Source organism: Astatotilapia calliptera, chromosome 1 (genome assembly GCF_900246225.1).
Source record: "Astatotilapia calliptera chromosome 1, fAstCal1.2, whole genome shotgun sequence".
Taxonomy (NCBI): Eukaryota; Metazoa; Chordata; class Actinopteri; order Cichliformes; family Cichlidae; genus Astatotilapia; species Astatotilapia calliptera.
In genome coordinates, this window is record NC_039302.1 from 15479149 (window position 1) to 15500964 (window position 21816).

The window sequence follows — 21816 nt, forward strand, 5'->3', positions numbered from 1 at the left end:
ATGGGTTAGTTGCATAATAGTTTTCTTGACTCTTGAAAGGATGGTAAATTTAGGAATACTGTGATTATTATGAGGGAGGATATACAGATAGCAAGGGGAGCTAACCTCTAAGTACTCTGGATAGAAAAGTCTATGTGCATGTGTATAATGGCACAGTGTACTCACGGGTATCCTGAATGTTTGGAGTGGATCTCCATTTTCATCATAGACGAATGTTCCCAGGTGGACACCACTGTCGTCTAATGCTCTCTTTCCCTGAAAAGACAGAAATAAATACAGATAAAGTTGTTCTCTATATACACATATGTAAAATGCAACAGTTGAACAGTGGTGCAGTGGAAATCTGTGACTTACAAACACTGAAAACATCCTGGGAGCACTGGAGACCTTTCCAGATGGTGACACCATCTTAGAAATGTGACCCAGTGTCACATGACTGATGGCGATGCTGTGTGACAGCTTAATTGTTAAATGTCCCTGGGAACCCGCAAAACTCCAACACACTGCTGGGAGCATGGGTGCTCGACCCTACAGAGAAAAGGAAACAAAAACAGAGTTCAGTTTGGACCGCTAGTGTTTGACTATTAAATCATGCAGATGTGTGAGATAGTATCTTGTTTTTTTGTGAAAGTAGATTATACCTGAATAACGACTCTTGAGCTTACACAGGGTGGTTTTGCGGGTATCAATGTAAGCCCCCACAGCTTCAATCCACCCTGTTCTGAAAGGTAGGATGCTGAAGACTGTTCTTTAACAATCTTTGCTCCTGTAGACAAAAACACAGAGTGAGAAAGGAATCGCAAAACAACAACAAAGAAATTCTTACGTGAATTCTGATCCGATTTCATGTCTTACCCAGTTCCTCCAGAGCAAAGTTGGGCATCCTGTCCCCAACTGGAAGAAGGAAGTCAATTCTTTTTCTTAAGTCCATTAACTCCCTTTGCAGCTCTTGTACCTTCCTTTCCACCTGTTCATGTCTATTCATTAAGTACTGCAAATGAGAAGAACCATTCGTGTTATAATATATATATATAATAATAAACTGTCATCTGATTAATTTTCAGGGAATATATTATGAGCTTCATATGTTTTTTATACCTCACTCATGAACGGGGTGGAAAAGTCCATTTTCAGCCCTCCAATACTGAAAATCAATCCTGGTGCATGAAGAGAAACACAGAATAAAAAGAGAAGCTTAATCCAGAAGAAAAGCACATAGTACTAGAAAGACTGTAATTGTTTGTGGAAGGAGATCATTTACCAAAACACAAGGCCAGCATGAGGACCAAAAGTCCCAATGCCTTGATGGCTCTAAAGAGACCTCTGCTGCTGCCACTACTGTAGTCAATAAAATCATCAGTGGTGTAGTCCACAGTGTCACGGTCATCGTAGTTGTAGTCCACAGTGTCACAGTCAACAGTGTTGTATTCAACTGTGTCTTGGTCAATATTGTCAGGGATTGGACGGGGCCGTCGCCTTTTGGAAACTCTGCACAGAAAAAACAAAATCATGTAAGAAAAAATGTACATGGAAGAATAAAATGGATTATGATTACAAAACCTGCATCTATGTCAGTGGATGACAACAAAGAACATGTAGACCAGCACTAACCTGTGTAAAGTCTCCTTGTAGGAGATTAACGGCTCTCCTTGGCCGTAATAGCCGTTAGACTGAAGTCTTTGGCTTCTTCTCAACATGGCTGTAAAATGAAAGGGAAACATGGGGTTAAGTGAGTCTCTAACACAAAGCTTATCAGACTTCATAACTATGATTTGAGCATGTTTCCATCAGAAGCAACTCTGTGCAAATCAGTGCAGATTATCTTAGATATAAACTTCACGGTGCCAGCTTGTTTTGTTTTTAATGAACAGAATTATATTTGAATCACACCCATACATGAAATGCGCTCTTAATACAGAATTTTATTTTTCCAGCGTCATATTGTTATGATTCATATCATAGCAACAGATCACAACATTTTCTTTTTTTCTTGCAAAAAATCTCTTTCAAATGTCAGTTTGTTTGTTCACAATGTAGTTTTTAAAATTCAGAAAAAGAGGAAATCACCACAGCGGTAAAGAAAAGCTCAAAGCAACTAAATGAATTTGGCCCAAAATCCTATCAAAAGGTTTTAAGAATTAAAAACTCTTTGTTTTTATAGTTAATATACAAAAGGAAATCAATTTTTATCAGACAAGCTGCGTCTAACAGGTAAGCAGTAAAATCACCTTTACAGTAGAATGTAGCTACTAAAAAGTGCTTTTCTGACATAATCAACTGGATATCATTTTTAAAATGTTTAGATTTGAAACACATATATTAAAAGTAAGATGTGAAGCCAAAACATACTCTGTTTTTGTACTTGCTGATTTTTAGTCTAAAGATTGCACTTACCTTCACTTAAAACGAAAGTTGAAGAAACTGAATCGCTAAGTGTGTTTTTCCGTAAATTTGGACGTTTAGCGCTTCTCACTGAACTCATCTGAACCAGAAAATTTAGGTGCAGAAGAAAAATTTCAAACCGCAGCTTTTTCAGCGACGTTACAAACAGACACATGCACAAATCGAATATGACGCACGCGCGTTCCATAAGAGCAGCACTTCGTGTGCGCACGCGCAAAGGTGTGAGCGTAGATCTGTTTTGTTTTTTTTTAATGAAATTTGCTCGAAATTTACCTTTCCTTCTCAGTCCCTTTATAAACACCGCATCATATTGTCAAAATTCATACAGCACAACACATGCGCTCACGAGCCCATGTGCAAAGGTGTGTTGCAGTGAATGAAGGAAACTTTTCCATATTCACTGTCACTAATTTGTTTGATTTTGCTGTGAGAAAATTGTGACGTATATGAGAATGAGGGAAGACCACGGTCATTTAAATACGGTATTAAAGTGTAATGAAACTGTTTCTCAGAGGGAAAGCGTGGTTTTAGGAGACTCGAGCCAAACATTAGCGGGCATCATTCTAGCTTATAATCAACAACGGATCCAAAGGATCCGGGCTAGATGAGCTGGGAAGCGACCGATCCAAATCGGGTCCAGTCATGATCTGTTCCAAACTCGCTGTGCAAGTGGACTCCGATCCGGACCCGGGTCGCAGATCCGTTACAGAGCCTGTAATGTCTTATTTATTTTGGTAAAATACGTTACTTCTTTTAGGCCATCTAAAACATCTTTATTGTTGCAATTTCTGCTATCCTCTTTGCCAGATTACTCTTAAAAAACACTTTTTCTCATGGTTCTCCCTGTTTAGTTATAAGATTTTATGTTTCAAATTACCATAAAATCACAGCAGACAAAGGGTGAAAAAACAACAACATCTAAGCAAAGAGAAAGACTGCTTAGTCAGTCCAAATCAAAAGTTCAAGAGAAATGCTAGAGTCTAAAGCAAATAATCTTCTGTGTGAAGTTAGACAGGGAGTTCACTGAGCCCAGAAGATATGGGGAACAAGTCCAGGAAGGAATCAGTATCCGGCAGAGGTGTAGTTTCACATAAACACAAAGTGCAGTCAAATGGGTTACAGATTATGTTGAATCACTGTTAATATGATTGAGGAAAGGGTCAGAGATTTCAACAAATTCAAAAGTGTCAGCCAGATGATAGCGAACCTCTTCAATACACAAACGTGCAATCCTGTCACATAGCCAAACCCTAAACAAGGGTGATTGCAGGCTCTTTTAGCTACAATCATGCTGGCTTTCTGAAGGGGACGATGTTGTTATGTTTTAAAGAAATTTAATTCAGCCCAATTGAATTCATTTTAAGTAGGGGCAATTCACAATAACACTGTGCTTAACAAAATTAGCTTCATATGTTTTTCATACCTCACTCATGAACGGGGTGGGAAAGTCCATTTTCAGCCCTCCAGTACTGAAAATCAATCCTGGTGGATGAAGAGAAACACAGAATAAGAGAATATGAGATGCTTAATCCAGAAGAAAGTGTTGTAGTCAACTGTGTCGGGGCCAGAAAGGGGCCAGAGATGTCACCTTTTGAAAATATACATGTGTATTGCAGTTGTTGAAGAAAACTTTTCTACAATCATTCCTGTGTCCCAAGTTAAGTGTGTTTCAAATATTAATAAATATTGTTCTTTTCATAAAATGTGGTTATATTTGTTCAAATATTTAGGGTTTCTCAGAGGGAAAGTGTGATTTTAGGAGACTCGAGCCAAACATTAGCGGGCATCATCTAGCTTATAATCAACAACGGATCCAAAGGATCCGGGCTAGATGAGTTGGGAAGCGACCGATCCAAATCGATCCAAAGGTTGCCGGTTCGAGCCCCGGCTCCGACAGTCTCGGTCGTTGTGTCTTTGGGCAAGACACTTCACCTACCACGTACTGGTGATGGCCAGAGGGGCCGATGGTGCGATATGGCAGCCTCGCCTCTGTCAGTCTGCCCCAGGGCAGCTATGGCTAACTGTAGCTTGCCTGAGTGAATGAATAGTGGAATTGTAAAGTGCTTTGAGGGTCTTGAATAGCGCTATATAAATGCAATCCATTATTATTATTTAAACCAACTATTAAGTATTATTATTCATATTGCCGCATTCATTGACCTTGTTTATAGGTAATTTCATTGTTTAATCACGTTAAAATGTTCCTAATTTAATGTTTAAAAGCACTTGAAAATCCCATGTAAAATTAGGGCAACAAACTGTATTGTCATTACTGAAAATAGCCGTATTTTTATGAGAAAGTTATTTTCTGGTATTTTCTGGTATTATTTTGGCACCCCAGCTGCCGGAATATTACTGTTTTTTTGTTCAACGAGTCATTTACACCAGATTAAATATGAATCCACAATCATTTTTTGGTACAACACCGGTCCAGAGACATTTTGCCATCCAGGCTTGGCTGGATCATCCCAAGGGCATGCTGGACACTTGCCCAGGGGACCATGCACTGTTGGGGGCTCATCCAAGAGATTAATGACAAAAAAATCAGAATTATCTTAAATATTAGATGTTGAAAAACTATTATCAAAACATAGAGATATAATTTTTTTCTTAACACTTACATAATTGGTAGAATACCGTAATGTGTATTCCACATGCACCTTTCTGCCCTTCACTGCTGAGGCTGATGGTCTCACTCAGAGTCAGCTTGCTAGTGGATATGATATTTCCAACATGAATGAAGCAGAGGTGGGACCAAGTCATTGTTTTGCAAGTCTCAAGTAAGTCTCAAGTCTTTATCCTCAAGTCTCAAGTCAAGTCTCAAGTAATGTCAGGCAAGTCAGAGTCGAGTCTCAAGTCACTGGTGTAAAAGTCCGAGTCAAGTCACAAGTCTGAAACTTTGAATTTCAAGTCCTTTCGAGTCTTTAAAAAAAACCCGAAAAAAAGCATGTTGCAGTTATGCTAAATGTAAATATTAGACCATGTAATTTTTTAATCTGTGTTTTTCTCAACACATGACAAAATAGTGAACTTAGAAAATATACACAAATTGTGAAATTGCACCTCTTTAAAATGCAGCTCAATTAAACTTAGCTCCAAGAATAATTTTCACCGACAGTTCTGAGATAAGCTGCATGTTATTCTTGGATGCGGTTGTAGGACCGGCTTTAAAATCGCATGACAAAAATATCATACATATTAAAAAAAACTGAATCACCAACGTAGCCTGGAAAACATTTGCTAGTTAGATGAAGTCAGCTATCTCATCGTAGCATATTTATATGCATATTTATAATCATACGGTTCTTGGAGTGAGTGCATACACTCATGAAGTTTAGTAACTTCCGGTCACTGCAACAAGCCCAGGTACAGTTTACCGACGGATGGGTGCAGGACCTTGAAATGCACCGTGTAGAACGAAAGACCATCGTACGTATCATAAGTTTACCAGTCTCACAAATCGTCGTCATAAATACACATTCGTTAACCGTTTATTAATAGGACCTTTGAGCTCAACGGTAATTAATTAGTAGTGGAAATAATTTCTGGTACCTGAAGGAAACGGTTTCCAGGGCCTAATCCGTGGATCGACTTCCTTCGAGGCGTGGACGTCTATCAGCAGAGAATGTACCTTCACCTATCAGCAGAGAATGTCCCTTAGTCTGTAACACAGTCAAATATATTCTCAAGTAATATTCAAGCATGCCATTCAGCGTGTTAGTACGAGCTCGGGAGCAGCTTGGGAGAACAAGAAAACAGAGACTGCTTTAGATTGTCTTCCCAAAGTGACTCAACTTTATTCACAAGTACAACAGTTTATATAGAGGGTAAAATTCATGAGACAGCAGATTATCAGTTTAAACCAGTACAGACCAAGATAAGGCAGCGTCTTCCTGCCCTTGGGTGAAGAAGCATCCTTTGTGTAGTGTATCAGTTCAGCTACAATTGTGATTATCTCAGCGACATATTTTCAAGGCACAAAACGAAGAGTTCTTTCATTAGTGAAATCTGAAACAAACCATTTGGCCTTCAACAGGCGTCTAAAAGATTAAGAAACTAATGTAGCTGAGGGAGTGATCTCTGTGGTATTTCAACCTTGTACCAGCCTGTGATTCTCACACATCAATTCTTGGGTCAAAGAGAAAAATAACTAAAACAAAGGGGCCTTATTGAATGACAGAGTTTTCCTGTATAATGTCACTATAAAACAATATCCAGTAAATGCTCCCATGGTACTAAAATACCTAACAGTACCCATCACAGAAATGTAGCAGTGACAATAATATTGTATGCTGTAATCGCACTGGGCAATTAGTGATACAAAAAACCTGTTTTATCCTGTGAATAAAAGTATATGTTTTTGTCAATGTACCATAATAACAGAAGCGAAACGCAATATTGTGTCAGGACAATTCACTATTTATGCACAATAAACAAAGGAGCATAGCGCGACAATTTCTGTTCAGCGCCAGACTTGCTTGTAACCTATATCACCAATTATGTTATGAAAATGACGTATTAAGTACTAAAAGACACCGACCTTCGTGTAAATGCTTGGAGCAGACTAACCTGTGAGCTGGAGTGTTCTGGGATGTTATATTTGATCTTTGAATGGCTGCAATCCAGACCATCCGTCGCGTCTTTGTTACTTTGGAAACATGGCTCGAACAATTTCTCTTCCACGACGTAATCCGATAACAACCGATCTCTTTACCCGTCGGCTTCCCGTGGCTGTCATGCGACCGGCTATTGCAGTTAATCATACAACAGCTTCTTGACATTTTTGTGTTTCTTTTTATCGCTGTGTGACTGATTTTAATTGAAAGCCTGCGTGCGCTAGTACCGCTTGCCACGAGTTCCCAGAATCCTTTGCGGTTCTACCCGTGAATGACGTCACATTTTCAATCTCTATATAATATGCATGTTAAGTTTTATATTTGGGGTGAAATATCAAGTCTTTTCAAGTAAACCGGTTCAAGTCCAATTCAAGTCCCAAGTCATTGGTGTAAAAGTCCAAGTCAAGTCACAAGTCTTACAACATTTTTTCAAGTCAAGTCTAAAGTCATAAAATTAATGACTCGAGTCTGACTCGAGTCCAAGTCATGTGACTCGAGTCCACACCTCTGGAATGAAGCAGCCAAGACAGGAAACGGCAAAAATGGGGATGTGTAACTTTTATAAAACTGCCATTTTTATTCAATCAATTCAGGATGAAAACATTAACATTGACGTTAAAGTTGTTGAGATCTTCAGTGCAATGACATGCGAGCTAATCCAGAGGTTAGCAACTCACAATATGACCTTTAAAGCTTATTCAGATGTCCTCATATTGCACAAAAGACTTTTTGGCAGACATCTCTCCAATTATCACCAGGATACAAGTTTGCATGTATCACTGGTTGACTTGGCTTCATAAGACAGTGCTGTCTTCTCCCAGCATCCACAGGCAGCTAGGAGGGTTGTAGTACACCAACCAGACGTCCTTCCACCTCCACCTCTTCAATTTGATAGCTTCAGGCTTGACCCCACCATCTAATACTACGCATCTACAACAAAAGGGGGGATTATTTCTTTTTTACTGTAACATGAAAGTATGAAAATCATTTCCAAAAGGCTGTTAAGTAACCAGTATGCTGAAAGTTATGTCTCAGTGATAAATGTAATGATGAACAGAATCAACCATCTGAGATTTCCCTCATCCCTGGATGATTGATGCACAGGCTCTTTCATGTTCCCTTCTCAGGTTGCATCTGGATTTGTTTGACATCTGAAAAAAACAAACCAGAATTATGACTCATTAGTTTTGTGATTTAGAATATTTGTAGACTTTTGAACAAGTGTGCCCTCTAGTGGGCACTTTGGCTGAAGCTGTGTATGTGATGTATAAAAGTCAGATAAACCTGTAAATACCTTTAATTATCTGATACTGATTTTCAGTCAGTTGTTAATCAATAATGTAATTAATAATCAAAATTACTTCGTATAAGAAACAGTGAGTCCAGTGTAATTCATCTTTACCATTTGCAATCTGTTCTAAGAATGAGGCCTTGATGAAAATGATTACCTTCACATCATCTATGACAAAACAACAAAGGCATCATCCCTGTGTCTCGATCTTTGAAGTAATGCATTTTCTAATTCATTAGCATACAATGTTTCTAATGCATTAAACAATTTTAACAACTGCTTCAAAAACATCTGTGTCACTGACATGTTATAACAAGGACTTTATTTTCTTTTGAAACAGTGAACAATTAACGCTGATCGTGTCTTGTTTACAGTTTAATTGGTGGATCTGTGGGTGTGTCTTTGGAGCTTCAACGTGCCAGCTCAGTCTTTAAATGGTTAGTTTGTCACCTGCAAATTAATTTTGGTTTTAGGACATTTATTGTCACCTAGTTAATATTTGAAGAAACCCATAACTGCACTCTGTTTAAAAGCTGATTTCTATGTCATGTGAACTAGTCACATGAACTCCTGTTAACTTCATTTGTTGATGCTGAACTGCAGACGCACACTTTGACTATCGATACACTTTATTGGTATACTTTCCACTATTGTCGAGCGGTTTTACATAATATTCTTTGTACTACTGTACATGTATGTGTGTCTTTACTTGTGTAGAGTTACTTGTGGCTCCAGTTGTCCTCGTGCTCATGTTGGTTATGTCTTTTCTCCGTCTCACCTTCTCTCAAGCTTACTTCTGCACCCTGATGCTCCTCAATCAGCTCTAATGGATCTTCTGGCTCAGATTCAGCTCGAGCACTGATTGTGATACTAAAGACACTCCAATACGCATGCATAAAGCACACGTAGGCCAGGGCGGAGCTGCGGGCAGATATACGTCACGATGAGCTCAGAGGTAGGATGACCCTTTCCTTCTTTCTTTGTCCTTTGTTTCGTCTCCTATGCTGCACCATTTCTGACTGCTTTGTATTGAATTTAATCAAATACAATCCCAATAATTATCTAATAAAACAATAGTTCATCTTGTTAAGCTACTTAAAATACCACTAAATCATAGCTGTAGTTAAAATTACAGGACAGCTGAACTGAATTTTTATCTAAAATGTGGCGTCTTTAGTCCTGGGTCACCCACCCCCATCCCCACTCAGGCTCTTGTGTGTTTAAGTGTGTATATGAAAGGTTCACATCAGTCCTTTCCACCCTCTACGTCTTCATTCAAAGAGTGCACACGTCCCTTGGGGCTAATGTGTTTTTTTTAATGTTTGTGTGTGTATGTGTGGAGTGTATGGCCACGACATTATTCTCATCACTGACTTTCTATGGGAGGAAAAAATGATGGTCCAGCCAGCACACCCGTTCCTTCCTGTCTTTAGAAAAGAGATGGGCTGAAGGCAAACCTGCTGTGAAGCAGAGCAGCCCTCAGGAGATCAACAAGACATGTAGAGAAATAAAGATACTACAGACGCATCAGCATTGTACAGCTTGCTCAATTTTCCAAACTAACTTTGTCAAAGAAAAAGGTCCAACTCACATTTTTCTCAGGACACAATATTAAAATATACATTGTACATACATTGTATGCTTCATATGAGGGTGGCTGTCGATCCCCAACTTCTCCAGTCTACATATTGATGTATCCCTGGGGAAGATACTGAACCATGACAAGGCGATTAGGTACAGACATTAAAAAAAAAAATTAGTTGAATGTGTGTGATTGGGTTAATAAGTACCATGGTTATCAATACATCTGAACAAGAAAATATATGACTGCAAATTTGAAAGGACTGCCAAGAATGTGAGACAAATGTTCATTTTGAAGGCACCTGTTCACCAGGATCGACAAAGATGTCTTTGATTAAGAGAAGAAAAGTGGAATATTTCAGCCAGTTTTGGGTTACCCACCAGCAAAATGTTGTCAAATGTAGTCAAACCACATGTAAACTTAGCAGTATATTCAACCAAAACAAGCAAAAATGTAAAACTAATCATCATGTTGCACTTGTTTTTCTTTTCTTTCGTTGTTTTTTTGTCTCTACACACTGACCATGGTGCATCGGAACAATTTGATTCTCATTGATCGAGTAGAGCTGATGGCTCTCCCCTACTTGTAAAATCTGGATTTAAGCAAGTCTGTCAGCCACAGCTAGAATTCCATATTGCTGAAGCTGATTCGTGGCTCTGACTCATTAAGAATTAGTAGGTTTGCTGATTGCAGAGCATTTGTCTCATTCCTGCGGTGAGCTCTAGACAGTCTACCTGCAGCCAGCACGAATGGAACAAAGCTGCTTGTATAATTAAGTTCTCCTGGCTGATTCGATTAGAGCAGCCATTGCATTCATTTTGCTGCAGATGTTCCTCAGCTGCTTGGAGAGACTAATGGAGGAGATGGACAGATATATGGGAAACAATTAGACGTGACATTATTGTACGGTGTGTTTGTGTACACATCTGTTCATACATTGGAAAAAAAGCATCATGTTTGTACCTAAAAGCAGAAAAAGCATTATTTTTATTTCTTTATTTCAATTTGCATTACTACATCACACACACAGCACCACATTTGTCCTCAAATGGACATCGCTTGTTTGTCTTATCCCCTCCTCCCATGTTTCAATTAGCTCCCTTGTGATTAAATTAGGGGACATTACTTAAGAAGGACATAAATAGCAGACATGATAATGGTGCATGAGCCTTAGATAAGATATGAGCTTGTGTCACATTGTGTGCAGAGGAGACAGAGAATGCATGTCCAGATTTCATCAAAGGTTTCCTCCACAGTGTGCATTTTATATTATTACTTCACTTTGTATATCGGTGTATTTGACCATCACTGAGCAGGATGATGCACAGGGGACTCCCCCCCCCCCCCCCCCCTAAAAATAAATAAATAAATAAAAAAAATAAAAATGTTTTTTATAATACCAGATAATAAAAAACACATTTCTTTGAGGTATCAAGCATTTTAGCTGCTTTCTAGTCTGTGTTTCAGCACCAAGACAGGGTTAAGTGATTGGGGCTTGGAGCTTTACTAAAATAAGATTTCTCCTTATTAGATAGAGTCTTAATAAATGAGCAAAGGGCTTTTGAGATTGCCTTCACAGTGCCACGGCTCCAGATGATGAGGCTAGCTTGTATTCAGTTTTTATTAACTTGTAAAAATAGTTTAAAATGTGATTTAATCACTTCAGGGTTATTTGAATTTGTCTTCAAAAGTGGGTATCCTAAAATGCAATTCACTTCCTTCTTTGCCATAACATAGTTTTAAAAATATAAGTCTTAAAGTGAAAATTCCTTTGGCTTGATTATTTGCTGCATTACTGTTAGAAATACTCTGCCAGATAGTGTTTGTTTAATGTTAATGTTGTAATGTTTATATTTTTACTGTACGTTATTCTTGTGACGCCGTGGCTTTACGTGTGTTGATGCGCTTTGTTGTGAGCTGTTTTGGTGTCACAGTATTGTTGTTGGTTGCTGGAAGCTCAGTCTCTTTCAGAGCTTTAAAAAAATAAATAATAACCAATCCTCACAGCAAATGGCATTTTCCAGCAAGCAGTTTGATACCTGAACAGCTACCTTACCTCGAGTCTGCTCTTTAAATTTATGCCCGACTGCAGCACGTGAGATGTGTATCTGAATGTGCCGTCTGTAATCTCATCTCCTTGTGTCCACATTCAGGGAAAGCGGGACCTTGATTCCAAGAATTCCTGCTTATCTCTTCAGGTTGGTCTGGGAAAATGAGCTCACAAAGAAATCAGAGAAGACAGCTGAAGCAGATAAAGTGCAGTGAAGGAAAAGTGTCTTAAGACTTTTATAAATGAAAGAAATTTCCACCGGCTGCTGTTGGTAAGACCGACATAAAGAATGTTGGGGTCTCAGTACAGTAAGTGTTACTTGGGAGAAATTTAATAACAAGTCACATCACTAGACTACAGTGAGATTTGAAAACCTCTAATTAAAAAAACAACAAAAAAAAACCCCTTTTTACTCCCCCAAAAATTATTGATCCCGTTTAGGGAATTCTTTGTTTGCTGGTCTCCTTTTGAGATCTAAGTGCATATTTTAACAACATCCCTTCGTAGAAGAACAGATGAAAAGAAACAATTAAAAAAAACATTAGAATTTCACGATGAAAACAAAGACCAAACTATCAATGACGCCTGCAAAGACATCCCAGGAGACTCTAAATATATCTAGTGCTTATGAATCAACAAATCTGTTTTGGTTTGTGTCCAAATTCTCTCCAGATGACAGTCCTCTGCAGAAAACCCTCCCCCAACAATCTCCTCCTCCCGTAAAGGCCTGGATAAATGGATTGACTTTTGGACAAGTGACAGTTCCCCCCCCCATAATTGTTAATTATCATGAGTGCTCTCTGAGGTACTTTCTATGAATGGAGATGGAACTCGCTCTCTTTCTCCACCCTCTGTTCTCTTTATGGGATTGCTCCAAGTCCTCAAGGACGTCAAGAAAGGACACTGATAATGTAGGGAGGCGGTGTGGCGGATGGGTGGGGCACCTGCGTCATTCCTGCGCTATTCCGGAGCTGGTGAATTTTATGGCATCGGACGCCATTAAGGTACACCACCCAAGTCTTATCTGCCCCGCCTGATCACGAGCAAGTCTGCCCACCCTCGGATGGCTCCTCCCTGAGTCCAGATGACAGAGAGTCCAGCACTTAAAGTAATGTAAATAACCAGAGAGGAGAGCTATTTTAAGATGCCATCTTTCACTGTGGACAAGGAGGGGAACAAAGATGCAAGCCAAGCGATTGTAATTTCAGTCACGTTTTTGGACGTTTTCTTGTTCCTCAGTCTGCCATCCAGCTAGCTGAAGGGCCTAACAAACAACAACACGTCTGGAGAAGCAAATTCATGTTCAGCCTGTCCCTGCATGAAAGAAAGTCTACATGTCAAAATAACTGACAGCGGGGGGGTCGCAAGTGGTTAGCTCTCCAGAATATAAGGAAATGATTACAATTGGCTGTAATACTCTAAAATAACAGAAGAAATAGATATCTGAGGCTTTTTCTGGTCTTTGTTCCTTCTTTTTGTAAATTATAGGTTATTTTTTTCTAATTTAGTGTGAGTGAATAATAATCCTTTTGGTTGAACCCCTGCAATATGAGTCACAGCAATCACATGCCATTAAGGTTGGAAACCACTACCATAAAACCCCCACAACAAGACCTCATCCCTGAAAGCTCACGGTTCTCTGTGCGTTTCGTTCCCGACTGAATAAAACAGAGAAAGCAGCTAAAAGAAATATATAAAGAAATATAGAAATGGACGTGCTTAATGGAAATATGACAACTTCAAATATTCAGTATTGAAGATCATTAAAAAAACAGACAAGAAAGAAGTGAAGTGACAATTTTCTCTTCTTATAAAAATTATTTTTATATATTTTTATAATTTGCTTTTTTTATTGTTTCAATTTTTTATGACATCAAAAATAAATAAACATCCTTCCTATCGTATATGAATAATTTTAACCAGCATTATTTGTCATCCTTGATTTTTTTCTCCACTCTTGTATGTACATAAAGATACACATCACAGAGAAAATAATCTGTACACTGCTGACAACAAGCAAACAACAGATCCGTCTGAACCTGCCACCACATTGTTCTGCAACACTTTGCAAATCATGAATAAAAGCTAGAAGTACACTATCGGATATAATCCGATTTTTTTTTTCTGTTTTTTTACTTTTTTGGTAGAGGTTACATTCATATTCAAGTCTTAGTTCACTGCAGTCTCACCGGCATCAGAGCTGTGGAAACGAGAGCATCTGTTTTACCGAGCTTCATTAAGGCAGCTGATTACAAGATCATTTTAAACACTAGTTTACATACTTTAAAACAGTGTCTACACCTGACATTAAAGAGAATATTAGCTAATGCTTCAAGTCTGCTACCATCACTACTGCTTGTATATTTTCTACACGGCGTGGCACGTGATTCGTGCCTTTCTTGATTCACAGTAATTATGAGTATAGGTTCATTGATCTATAACGAACATGAGAGACGTGACTTCCTGTCTGTCTTTATGTGGAATTGTGTGAGAACTAATTTATATATGAAAACCCAGTTTAATAAAAGAGAAAATCATATCCATCATCTCCTTTTGCTGATCTGTTTCAGTTACTCTCACAGGCGGCGCTCTGTAATCATTTCCGTACAGCTGTTAAGGTGTGTGTGTGTGTTATTGCTTTCATCTGATTTGTACATTGAGTCTAAACAGTGGTTGTGCTGTCAGTCTGTGTTGTACTTCTGATTGAATATTTCACCCTCTTTTGCTCTGTGTGAACAGTAGCATCTTTCAGCAAGTGAGCGCCTTTCTTGTTATCGATGGAAAATTAATAATCAATTAAAAAGTCTCTAAACACAGTTTTCACCAAACCAGTTAATAAAAAGAATGAATATATAGTAGAAACAGCTATTGATAAATACTCTGAGTGTATGTATGTATGTAGGCGTGTTTGCTTTACTTCACAGAAAGACCGCTTCATGTCTTGACAATCAGCAAGCTGCTACACTATATATCCTGGCACGTAGCTGTTATCCAGTCAGGCGGGGTGCTGTATTTGTAGTCCCGTAAGACGATGTTTCTTTGCTGTCTTTTGATTCTCTGTCAGTTCAGTCAATTGCTCACTTTTTGTTTATTTAATTTTCTTCATTTTACTGCGTCATTCTTCCTCGTGGTGGGAGGAGTCAGGGCTGGACTCTTCCTCTTCCTCCTCTACTGTTTCTGTTGGCAACGTATCACGGCGTGTAAAGGCAGCCGCCAAGGTCACACTCAGCCGCGGTTTCATGGGCGCCATCTCCGACAGCCCGATGGCGTTGCCACGAGTCACAAGCGTAGTTTTATCCATGATCTCTCCGCTGTGCTTGGACACCACGGCATCAAGAAAGTCGTATTTGTGTGAAATCTTGCCACTCTCAAACAGGTACTTTGCCAGGTATGAGACAGCAACGTTACCCAGAAAGGAGGCCAGCATCGATACGGTCTTGAAGGGGAACTTTTGGACAACGATTTCTTCCAGTTCTCCGGTTATATGGTGCTTCCGCTGCTCAGTCATCCAGCCGGGGTAGTAAATGAAGGGAGGAAGCTGCAGGTAGGGCTCACCTCCGCCTATACGCAGCACCATACCAAACAGATATGCAGCTACTGAGCCGTAAGTGTTGGTTCCTTTGACAAAGAGCACACTGAGCAGCTGGGGGAAGATGATGACGTAAACCAGATCTGAGCTCAGGTACCAGAGGCCGTAAACCGTGCCGGTTACCAGGGCCATCAAGGTGGCAAGACCGCCGAATACAAAGATAGTGATACGCATCACCCACACAATTTCACGGTCAGATGCCTAAGCAGAAAGATAGAAGCGAAAAATACACGTCAAGATGAATTTTATTTAAACTTAAAGAGAAAACTGTTAGTGCATAATTACATGTGTCCAAGGACCAGACATGCACTTACTGACTGTCTGAAGGCAAGCTGGTAGATGTTCCTTGCAAACATGGAGCTTGCTGAAAGGATGGAGGAGTCTGCAGACGACATGACGGCTGCAGAAACTGCTCCCAGGCCAAAAAAGGAGACAAATGGAGGGCAAAGGTGTTGGAGGACAATGGGTAATATCATATCTGCTTCAGTTTTGTTTTTAGGGGGAATGGCACCGTAGGATGTCTGGTTCCAGTCTGAGGACGGCAAAATAAACATTTTAAAAGACATCCGTGATGAACAGAAGTGCAAAATACACCTACTAATATCTATAAATCTATACAAGCACATTCATGCAGAGAAATTCATAATTCTGCACCAACGAAATTCAACCAAATAAACAGAGAAACATTAAAGCCATAGCTGGACATGCACAACATGTTAAATATTAAATATATTTGCACTGGAGAATCACATTTGTTCTTTTAAATTTCTTGCTTCTGCAAATAATAGATATAAATAATATATATTTTAGTACAGGACAAAACAGAGCAACATCACCTGTTCACTGAGGAATCTGAAGCCAGAAAAAAATCTGAAGATCAAACTACTAATTCGGTCCCTTGCCTCCCTCTAATGTAATATTTACACAACCAGCATGGTTATTAAACTGATTGCTGTTTCATTATGGATGAGGCGAACCAGCTGCTATTTACCAGGCTCTCTCAGATCTAAGGGCAACATGGATCCATCCAGAGCAGTCCCAAACAAACACACACACACACACACACACACACACACACACACACACACACACACACACACACACACACACACACACACAAACAGACATAGAATGACACCTTCTTCTGGCTTTATACACAACATAGAAGTACTTCACAAAAGACATGAAAAGAATATAAGATAGCAGCATCAGGTACTTGGCATCTATGGCTAAGTACTGGGAGGCAAACCCATGGCACACTTTGGCTGAAACACACTCATTGTTGAATCCAACCTTCGTTTTTCATCTGAAGGTTCTTGTATAGATGTGACACTATTGTGAAGTATCAACACCTGCCACAGTATTCAGGACAGCACTTCCACTTTACCATGATGACAGAAGACAGAGCTGCTGACCCTCATCATACATACATATATAAATACACCATACATTATTGTCTCTAACCTGTGGAGGCCCCGATGGCCCCGATGAGAACGGAGGGCACAGCCATGACGAGGCACCCGAAAGCAGCCAGAAAGGAAAGGACCTGGGCGTACGTAGCCGAAGAGGCTGACAGGACTCTCTGGAAATACACTTGCCAAGGTATTCCTCCTAACATCTGCAGCACAGTTCAAATCAAGTGAATAGCACTCACGGTCAATATAATCTCATTTATTATAACCCCAAATCATAAATCTGTACAACAAGCAAAATCCTCTAATCAAAAAGATTTTTAACTGGGGGGGATAAGAAAGTTATTAAAAGCACAAGATGAGGTCATGATTGAAGGAGAAAAATACTTTTAATCATTTGCATTTAATTTGTGTTTGCATAAAAACATTTAAAAAAAACCAAACTGTGCTATAAAGTAAAACCACATTACAGTCAACTATTACAGCTTCACAGCAGCTGCCGGTAAGCGGAAGATTCATTTTGAGAGTCTAATACATTTTATTGCTGCAACAAGCAGTTATTACTATGGCAAATTCACTTTTAGATGATTTATCAGAGTAATCAGCTGGCAGAATTTGTCTCCAAAATAAAAGAAGAAACTAATACAAATGTAAATCAGTGGTTACTATAGTTCACCGATTTTAAATGCCTCTGATTGGCAGCATTCACTATTTTCAGCTCATTTCAGTCATTTTGGAGTATTTGATCAACAAATCGTCTCACAATTTAATTTATCCATCTAATTAGTGTCAGTATTTTTCCAGGGTAATAAAGCAGTGAGATAAAACATGAGATCAACAGCTCGTGGTTACAGTACCAAGAGGCAGAAGTTGTCAATCCAGACCCAAGTGTCCCCCTTCTGGACGCTGCCTATCCAGGGTGACTGGTACAAGTGCTTCACGGCAGTAACAGTGATGTCTGACACCGCAGGGTTGATCAAAGCAAAAGGGACACTGATCCACTGCAGACAAGAAAAACAAGTATCGATGGAAAAGAAGATGAGAAGAGAGACGCTGCATACAAGAAAATCCAAATAAAAGAGGGTTCTTAAAAAAATATATAGAGGTGAAGCAGTATATATTTGCATGTTTTTTGTTACACTACCGTATATTAATGAGGGTGATTTAATTTTCAGATTGGCGTGAACCTACCAGACCAACAAAGATACAAAACAGCTGCACAACATCTGTGTAGGCCACAGAGTAAAGTCCTCCAACCAGGGTGTAAAAGATTGCAATAAGCGCAGAGATGACCACGGACATCTTAATGTTGATGTCCACGATGACACTCAGAGTGGCACCTGAGATCGTGAAGAGATGAACAGATTGAAAGGATGTTATGATCACTGCAGCATCATGAAGTCAAATGATGAAGCTTGACTTCACTGACCACACCGATCGCTTATCTTGTACTGGTTACAACAGTAAAATTTACCGAGGGCTGATAAGATGGCGGCAGACCAGAAAATCTCGCCCATGAGAGCAGGTATGAAGAGAAGGCCTCCCATTCGTTTCCCGTACAGCTGCTGGAACGGGTCCAACATAGTGACGTAACCTCGTGAGCGCATGGGCTTAGCAAAAAAGAGACCACCTGGTACAAAGGGTGCACACATTACATATTATGTCCACAGCCCCTGGCAGAAAAAAACAACAAACAAACAAAAAAGCAAACCTAAAGAGTCCCCCTCAGACTCTTTAGCAGAATAATACTTGTAGAGGTCTGATTAGCACCCAGTAAGTAAGAGCATTAAAGTGCTGCTTTGTTTAAATGTAAATGGGTAGAAAGATATCAGATCTGTGTCCAAATTGCCCCAAATCCTTTCTCAAGCAATATAATATCTCAGAAGCAATATAAAATCAGCAATTTGCATTATTTTAAACACAAAGAAACACTCACCCAGAACTAGACTGAGTGCATATCCAAATGGGGCTTGAGCCCAAGCCAAGCCATAATCTGGAAGATACACATACTCTGCAGTGCCATTGATGTACCCTCCTCCAACCCAGGTCGCTGGAAATTTTGCACATACACGCATCAGATTAAAGCTTCCAATATGAATTATAACGAGCAAAAATCTGAACACAAACTTGGCCAAAGTGAAATACATTTACAGAACTAATTAAAACAATCAGAAAATATTAATTTAAGCTCATTCCACTTATTAAAAGAAGAAAGTGTCTTTAAAAAAGACACCAATCTCCTTTGTGTCACTTAGTTATAACAAGTTAAAACCTCACCTGTCATGGTGAATCCACCCACAAATAATCCAATATCTCTCCCTCCGACCATGATGGTTTCGCTGCGGTCGGTGCCCTCCGCCTCTCCGGAGTGCTTGTTCTTCCATGCCGCCCAGATGCCGACGAACAGGATCAGCAGATAAAAGACCGCGATAGCCACAAGCCCCTCTACATGGATGGTCATCGTCGCAGCGGTCTTCCGCTAGGAACGGGAAGGCATCAAGACCTGTGTGGAGTCAAAGTTAAAAAAAAAAGAAGTAATTATTTGGCTTTTATTTCCGACTTTTGGACAAGAAAGTGACAGAAGCAACATGTTGAATTGTTAGGTTGGTTTGAAATAAATGTATAAAAAATAAACATCTTTCTATGCTCGATTTGATGTAATGACTACTTTAACTTTTAAAATGGTAAATTACTTTTTATTCCCTGTTGCCGATACAGAAGCAAATTTCATGTGCTTTTCTACCTTTACAAACAAAAGAAAAAAAAAATCGAGGTAAAGATTAACCACAAAAAGCTCTTTATAAAAATATGTTTTTTGGCTATTTTGGGGTAAAATCATCTCCACATTATCGCGTAAGATGAAAATGTATTGAAAATAAATACCATGTTTTCTTGGTACGGTTTATCAAAATAACATGATACAGCCCAAGGTGCATGTTGCCTTGTTGGGGAAAAAACATAGAAACGATTCTTTAAATAAAAAATAAACCAAACAAATTGTTCAGAATTCATTTTAAAAATGGTCAGCGGTCCTATGGTAATAGACTTTGGTCTGTCCTTTTCTTTGTCTGTCTCCTGTAATGAATCATGTACGTAAAATTCAATTTACGCACAGAGCGCATGAAAAAAAATCATTACCCATTTTTGACACGTTAAAAAAACAAGAAAGCGTCCTGTGCAAAAAGCTATTTGCTAAATGCTTCTAAAAATGTAGGAAAACTTGAAAAACATGCAGAACTTACCTGAAGTATTTTTAGAGTCATGTGCTGGGGCACTTAAGGGTAACGGAGCGCGTAACAGACTTTTTCTGAAGACCCTCGACCTTCCGCCGCACAGTGAGGAACAGTCAAATTGAACTGTTGGTGGAGGTCTCCCGGGTGACTTACTGAGGCTTATAAAAGGGGGCAGGTGCCGTTAGAGAACTGAAACCTACGTCAGAGAAACCAAACGTCCCTCTTAATGAGCACCTTGTATTGAAACGCGTCACAGTGTAATGGCTGATGTGAGTGGTGGGAGGGCGGAAGAGATTCCTTTACGCCAAAAGGAGGATGGACGGACATCGTTCACTTTTTAAAGAAGCTCAATAGCCTGACATGAATTTGAATGCGGCGTTTTTACGCACCAAATAATCAATATGTTGTGGGGGAGTTTCAAGCTTCCAGTGGCTCCTGCTCTTCCAAACTCAAGTGATTGATAGTCACTTGACTGCGCAGCCACACTTCACGGCCTTTTGTCCGACGTCCTCTCCTCGTCTCACAATCGCAAACAGCTTTGCTCCGCGCAAGTTTTGAGCGTCGAGGACGTAGAAACCTTGTCCGAATGTCCTTGCAGGCGAAAAATTATAAAGAGACAAATATCTGTAAATAAAAAATTACTTTAAATATATATCACTCAAATTTTTAATTCCTAAAACCTTCTTGAAGACACTCTCATCTTGGACCTATTAGAACTCGTTTAAGTGTGTCTGCCACTTCCCCTTCAGGATATACTTGAGCTGTGACCACTTAATGGCTTCCTCTGCACGAGCTCGTTTAATCTGGACCTCTTGCCAAAACTGAGGCATCCAATTAGGATGGATCCTGGAGAGCAGCGGAGAGATTTAACGATACGCTCTGACTGGCGAGCACACACATACACACGCGCGCGTATAAGTACAACTGATATCTGATAGAGGGCTGTGGTTTTTACCAAGACAAAAGCTTGTTTTAACTGCTACCCATGTACAGCGCCCTCTTTGGGAAAGACAACATTCTCGTTTCAGCACCAAGGACAGTGGACAATATTCTAACCGCTCAGACTGCGTGAGAATCTGATATGTATGATTGCTACTTCCTTTTAATTATCATAAAGTTAATATTTATATCAGCTGTTATTCCATGATTTCTCTTTGAGCTCTTTTATTTCATTTGATTAAATCATACGGTCAACAAAACAGAGTTAGACATTAGTAATATGACTTTGGAACTTACCCAGTCTAAGAGTAACAAGGGAGTCTAACATGGCTTTTCAATATACGGTTAATTCTGCAAAACACAGTCAAATACGGTTTGTTTAAAGGCCAAATTACGGCGACAATATATCACAGGAGCATGTGAAAAGCTGAGTACTTGTATGATGGCTGAATTAAAAGTATGTTTTTTTTGTTGACATCTAACTTGATTCTAATCAATATTGATGCCAAAAGCTAAAACATCCGGCAGACAGCTGGAAAGCTTTCTAACGACATGTTTCACAGATGGCTGGGACACAACCCCGATACATTTTCAAGCTAAACACTGAAGCTAAGACTCTACATTTTGTTTAATGGTTGAAGTCTCATTACATACACATTCCTAATAATATTGTTACCTAAAACAGATCAGGTGTGATATAT

The 21816-nt window shown here is 39.4% G+C and overlaps 2 protein-coding genes across 2 annotated transcripts; both read right to left on the reverse strand.

The window, feature by feature from the left end:
- Window positions 1-460: 460 nt before the first annotated feature.
- LOC113028878 (uncharacterized) lies at window positions 461-2432 on the reverse strand. Its single transcript, XM_026179352.1, has 7 exons — window positions 2395-2432; window positions 1612-1699; window positions 1262-1488; window positions 1099-1157; window positions 856-991; window positions 642-716; window positions 461-528 (listed from the first exon to the last, which is right to left on the reverse strand). Exons 2-7 carry the CDS (start codon window positions 1695-1697, stop codon window positions 461-463), a joined length of 651 nt encoding a protein of 216 aa, XP_026035137.1. The 5' UTR covers window positions 1698-1699; window positions 2395-2432.
- An 11388-nt stretch (window positions 2433-13820) lies between these two features.
- LOC113021300 (high-affinity choline transporter 1-like) lies at window positions 13821-20754 on the reverse strand. Its single transcript, XM_026165895.1, has 9 exons — window positions 20186-20754; window positions 19221-19446; window positions 18880-18993; window positions 18418-18573; window positions 18135-18283; window positions 17801-17944; window positions 16996-17149; window positions 15846-16063; window positions 13821-15732 (listed from the first exon to the last, which is right to left on the reverse strand). Exons 2-9 carry the CDS (start codon window positions 19402-19404, stop codon window positions 15058-15060), a joined length of 1794 nt encoding a protein of 597 aa, XP_026021680.1. The 5' UTR covers window positions 19405-19446; window positions 20186-20754; the 3' UTR covers window positions 13821-15057.
- Between the last annotated feature and the right edge of the window lie 1062 nt (window positions 20755-21816).